This window comes from Nothobranchius furzeri, chromosome 10 (genome assembly GCF_043380555.1).
Source record: "Nothobranchius furzeri strain GRZ-AD chromosome 10, NfurGRZ-RIMD1, whole genome shotgun sequence".
Classification (NCBI taxonomy): domain Eukaryota; kingdom Metazoa; phylum Chordata; class Actinopteri; order Cyprinodontiformes; family Nothobranchiidae; genus Nothobranchius; species Nothobranchius furzeri.
This window is the reverse complement of record NC_091750.1, coordinates 38,397,290-38,403,443: the sequence shown is the minus strand read 5'-3', so window position 1 is coordinate 38,403,443 and position 6,154 is coordinate 38,397,290. Positions and strand designations below refer to the sequence as shown.

The following is a 6,154-nucleotide window of genomic DNA, read 5'->3' as shown; positions in this document are numbered from 1 at the left end:
TTTAAAAGCCACTTTTTCCCCCAGTTTATTTTTCAAAAGCAATTGAAGTTAAAATAACGAAATCTGTCATTTAAAATGTCCAGCTATTTATAGGATTTTTAAAAAAATCCTTGTTTTTCTGTTTAATTTAATAAAAGGATGCTTTGCAAAGAAATTGTTTCTTTTTAATGAAACTGCATGAATTAGTCTAAAGTTTATATATAATCTAAACGTAAAAATCGGGAAGAATGATTTAATTTTTGTACTTGACAAATAAAATGTAATAGATAAATGTAAAAATCCCAGCACTGTAGCTGCTAAACTTGCTAGAATCTATCTATCTATCTATCTATCTATCTATCTATCTATCTATCTATCTATCTATCTGTCTGTCTGTCTGTCTGTCTGTCTGTCTGTCTATCTATCGTCTATCTATCGTCTATCTGTCTATCGGTCTCTGTCTGTCTGTCTAATAAATTCATTTTTATCTGTGTCAAATACATTATATATTTATCTATATATCCATCTAATAAAAAATTAATTTGTATCTATCAAACTGTCAAAAAAATAATATATATATATATATATATATATATATATATATATATATGTGTGTGTGTGTGTGTGTATGTATTTGTGTGTATGCATATGTATCTATGTGTATTTATATAAATTTTGCATGAGATAGTTTGGTTTGAATAGAAATTTTGATGTGAAGAAAAGCGCAAATCTGCCCGGCAACAGGAGTATGTCCACACAATGACTGTAAATAAATACAAGCTTTTAGTTTGAGTTTTCCCATATTTTAGGTGACATTCTGAATCTCTACTCCCACCTAGAGGCAAACATAATTTTTGCACCATTCTAGCTATAGTGGAAGTCAGGGTCCACACAAAAAACTCAGAAAACTTAGTCCACACAAACCCATAAAAACATGTATGTGTGTGTGTGTGTGTGTGTGTGTGTGTGTGTGTGTGTGTGTGTGTGTGTGTGTGTGTGTGTGTGTGTGTTAGGGGGATAGCAGCAGGAAGTTGACGTGTTGTTTTATTAACACGTCTGAGTAAACAGACACAGCTTAGGGTTTGTGAAACTGCTAAATGGAAAGCGGCCCTTGTTGTTTTCAGCTGAACTCATTCGTGGAACGTTTCTGTTGTTTTACTTTAATGAAAAACCTTTTTGGTTTTCTGTCGTTATTCTAAGCTGATAACGTTAAAAGGAATCCTTTTAAGGTGGACTGATTTAAGGTGGACTGACTGAGTTGTCTGAAATGTAAAGCTGTGTTTTACTGTTGCTCTTCATCCCGACACCAGTGTGGGGCTTTTCTTTCTTGAGCGTGACGGTGATCAATGCCTTCGCCCTCACCGGACTCTTCATCATCCCGCTGCTGAAGACGAGTTTTATGAAACACATTCTCAGCTTTTTCATCGCTCTCGCCGTCGGCACGCTCTTCTCCACTGCCGTGCTGCAGCTCCTGCCTGAGGTTTGACTTCCAGCATCATTTTTGGCTCCTTCCGCCAGCGTTCAGTCTTTTCCTGTCTTCTGGGCTTGATTCTTGTTTTCTACGGCTGCAGCATAAACCCGTGGTGGGGGGGCCGGTGTTTACTCAGAGGTCACACCGGAGCGCTTTGGGTCACTGGTTCTGTGTAATTTACCTCATTCTCCTCTGGCTGATCAGAAGGAACGGCTCTGAGCTTAAATGCCGTTTCCCAGAGGAGCTGATTATTCCGTCCAGATGCAGGAAGCTGGTGTCACTTTTCCCAGGATAAGGAGCTTCTTGTCTCTGCAGAGGGATCATCATTCAGTCCTCTCCTCCTAGGGTTAATTAATGGTGTCTCCTATGCTTGGGATTTAATCAGATCTAACTACCTGTCTCTCTCTCCCTCCCTCTCTCCTCCGCCGCTCTCCTCTGATCAGTGTGGGGTTATGGGATCCTGTGTGTGACGCTGATCTCTCTGTGCTCGCTGATCGGGGCGAGTGTGGTGCCCTTCATGAGGAAAACCTTTTACAAGCGGCTGCTGCTGTACTTCATAGCCCTGGCCATCGGCACGCTGTACTCCAACGCTCTGTTTCAGCTCATCCCAGAGGTAACGTGTTGCCGCGGCGACTCACACGGCCTCAAGGAAACTGGCTCCATCGAAACATGCTGAGTGATGGTTTCACATCATGTCAAAAACACTCGCTGGGACGTTTATGACTCCAATGTCACCAGTTGGTGCTGTTTTTGTAACTCAAGCCTGCAAACAGCACACGATCTACTTCATGACTCGTCATTATTTTGGGATGTTGAACTCATATTTAGAGCAAACAAAAATATAAAAAAATCTGTTAAATATGAGCTTCACCTTTATTCTAAAGCTGTTGAATAACATCTGTGGTTGTTTTTCTGTATTTTTTATTACCTGATGGTAGGGCTGCACCATATTAGGAAAACCTGCGACATGCGGTAACAGTGATTAAAATTGCGATGACGAGATCACTTGCGATGAATAAAAACTTAACTCGGGAACAAAAATAATCAAAAATAAATAAATCATAAAAATGAGAAAAGCTAAAGATGTGAGGAAAGGGAAAATAAACACGAAAAGGCGATCAGTGGATCCCGGGAAAAGCAGAATCAGCAGAAAGAGCGGAACAAAGCTAACTCAGGTGTTTGCTAACCATCAAAATTAAGTGTCGGGGGCGGGACTCTAACCTACGAGAACCCACCCAATTGGCCAAATGGGTGAAGAGCTCTATTTGGTTTGTTAGATAAACAAAATGCTTCCGTTTGATTGACAGAACGCATCAAGTGTAGCAAACATTTGGGCTGACCAGGCTTTGCGATATTTACTTGTTCTTTGCGATATGCATATTGTGCATGCTGATATCGCGATAACGATATATTTACGATATATTGTGCAGCCCTAGCAGATGACAGTAAGATGAATATTTAAGTCAGAACTGGATTTTTAGGTGTGTAAGACGAGTCACATGGAGACCTTTCAGACATTTGTCTTTACATTAGGACTCTTTAAGTGGTCTGATGTTCTGAAACCATTCAACACACCCTCCTCCAGTCTCACACACGCACACACGCGCGCACGCTCGCGCTTGCATTAATGCGACGAAATGCATAAATAAATATTTGCCGATGAGCTCGGAGCGATTAATTTTTCCAAAAACGGAGACAAATAGATTTATCGTTGAGCTCCAAGCCTCTTATGGAATATTTGAGCAGCTTAAAGGAGTTAAAAGATGGAGTTATCGATCGTTATTCATGAAACAGAACGTTCATTTACCACCGACGGTCATCAGCACGACTGGTTAGTTCCACTCAGATGGAAAAGGATTTTCTGTTTGAAGGTTAAAGTTTATGCTTGGTGTAACGCAGCATCCACTCAGAACCTTTCACAATAAGAGCCCTAAAGGTGGTTTCAGAACATTCAGACTTTATATTTTATTATTTTTTGAAAAATGCCTGAACATCTGGAAGCTTTTAAAATTTATGTTCAACTCCTAAAAGTTTCTAATTTAAGCTGAAAATTAAGGATTTAATCATGTGATCAGGATCTGGTGTCTCACCCTACAGAGACTTTTTATTATCCAGTGTTTAACACAAGGCAATATGGGTATTTTAGGTTGTTGTTCTTAACTCATTCACTGCCAGCCGTGTCCTGATCGGTAACACCCTTGGCTGTCAGCGTTTTTCAGAAATTTCACTGTTTTTTTAAGAGTCACAGAACGTTGCGCGCTAGGATGATGTCGACGCCAAAACAATGCAGAGACTCACGTCTTACATCAGGAAGAATCCGCGCGTTTTGAGCGTTATCCGTTCTTTCATAATCCGTTGTTGAATTGTGATCGGCAGAAGCTTTTCCGGTTCGCGCCTCACTTTTTTTAACAGCAGCGGCCCAAAACGATCTCCTAACACATGGATGTTCTGCTTCCTGATCATGTGACGTGTGACGTATGCGGATGAAGATCGGCTTTAGAACTGAATGTTTGTTCTCACAGTGTGGGGGCTCGTCCGACGCCCACACAGTAAAAAATGTAAATGACGACTTTAGTCGCCAATGGCGGTGAATGAGTTAAAGGTGCATTATGTAGAAATTAAGTTAAAATAACATCCTGTGGTAAAATGTGGTAACTGGAGCCACTTTAAGCAACTCTGGAGCTTTTTGCCGGCCGGACAATAGTCTGAGCTGCAGTATTAGCTTGTAGGAGGAACCCTCCCCCATGTTAAACAGTCATTACGTCCCTCCTTTCTTTGTTTTGAAAGGAGAAAAATGGACAATCCAGCGGCCAGATGGGTATGAAACATGTTTCAGTAGAACCTTCCTTCCAACATGGCTGAAACATCCGACTCTCTTGGGATTTTCTCACTGTGAAATTCTCACTATATTCTTACATATTGCACCTTTAATCTCAAAAATGTTTTTGTTATTTTGTCCTTATTCTCAGATACATGCTGATTTATGTTTCTACTGGTGAGCCCTGGTTTTAGTTCTAACAGGATAAAATCCTGAATCGTTCAGAAACTTGACTCAGACACATTTAAGGAGCCTTTTAGTAAAATCCAGACTCGGATTCAGGTCAGATGTGGAATAACTCTGTCGTTATCTTTCTAGTTTTCACTGATTAATTTGTTTTCTAACAGGCTTTTGGTTTCGACCCACTGGTGGACTTCTACGTATCCAAATCTGCGGTGGTCTTCGGTGGCTTCTATCTCTTTTTCTTCACAGAAAAAGTTCTCAAGGTTCTCCTGAAGCAAAAGAACGGGGTGAGGTTTTGACCCGATGCTCGTCTTAAAGGGTCCAGAGCGGCTCGTAACAGAAGCTGTGATTTTATCACCTGTTAAAGAAAATGTTCCCATAGAGCTGGTCCCAAAAGCTGCTTCAGGTTAGAACGAGAGGAAACCGTCAGAACCAAAGCCCCAAATGCAGCCGGCGAGCCGAGCGGAGCGGAGGAGGTTTCTAGAGGGGGCCGAACAGAAACACACACTTCTTAGGAAACAGAGCAAAAGGAAACTGTCCATCCATTAAACCTCTTCACACATAAATAAAACCCTGGACCTGAACCAGTAACACAACTACAAACCACCTTCATCTGAACCAATTGAAAAAAGGCTAATTTACAACTAAATCCTTAATAAAATGATGGAAATTTCTTAAGTAAATCATAATTAAATGCATGAATAATCCCAACAGATTCCTGTAATTTTCCAGCCCTGAAATCCAGACAAACTGTAGCAGATTTGGTTCTGCGGGTCTGCTACTCGCCTACAGGACGACTGTTAACGTTAACAAACCCGTCGGCTCTTCAAAACATTCCCAAACTTTCTTTGCTTCCGAGTTCGGAATCTGACTCGGATCCAGACAGAATTCCTACACAAACATAAGAAGTAGGGATTTTCAGGTTTGGACAAGTCTAGGAATAAGAAAAGGACAGGAAAATTGTTTCCAGACTATAAATGGGTTTCTGTAAATGTAAAACTCAGATTATCTGGAAAACGTCGGCGTATGTTAAAGAGCAAGTCACCCCCTACCAGAGTATTACTCCACTCCCACTTCCTGTTTGAAAAATGCAACAAATGCTGTTGCCTAGCAGACCGAGAGGGCGGAACCATTAACACACACACACACACACACACACACACACACACACACACACACACACACACACACACACACACACACACACACACACACACACACACACACACACACACACAGAGGCTCACAACGACATTGTGACATCATATGGTACCAGCTAACATTCTGGGTACCTCTTAGCCAATAGCGATGGCAGATTTAAATTCTAATGCAGTGCAGAGTTTTTACCTGACAACGGCACAACACTGACAGTTTTGGGCAGAAAATTAAAATTTTAACTAAAATGCACTAAAGTGCAAAACTATCGACTCCACGTGTCTGCAGCACGATTAGACACACATTTATACAGTTTATCAGGAAAAAAAGTTGATTTGGGGGTGACTTGCTCTTTAACGTTTCACCTCACCGTTGAAACATTCCCTGGAAAAACAAATTATTTGCCTTATGCTTTCAAAACGATTCACCACAAATCCGCTATCAAGTCTGACCGTTTCATTTTTCATTTTACCAGAGAAAGTCATGAAATAAGCAACAAACAAACACGTCGTTTTGTTCTTCCCTGACTTTCACCTGAAAACAAACGG

The 6,154-nt window shown here is 40.8% G+C and overlaps 1 protein-coding gene across 2 annotated transcripts in view; it reads left to right on the top strand.

Moving 5' to 3' along the window:
• slc39a14 (solute carrier family 39 member 14) overlaps window positions 1-6,154 on the top strand; it is a 57,775-nt gene that overhangs the window by 44,485 nt on the left and 7,136 nt on the right. Inside the window, exons 4-5 of one of the 2 annotated variants that reach the window (XM_015960275.3) lie at window positions 1,894-2,063; window positions 4,616-4,738. In XM_015960275.3, the coding sequence (XP_015815761.1) occupies window positions 1,894-2,063; window positions 4,616-4,738 (293 nt within the window). Of the gene's footprint in view, window positions 1-1,289; window positions 1,460-1,893; window positions 2,064-4,615; window positions 4,739-6,154 lie in introns of both variants that reach the window. The other variant, XM_054731058.2, reaches the window with a different exon arrangement.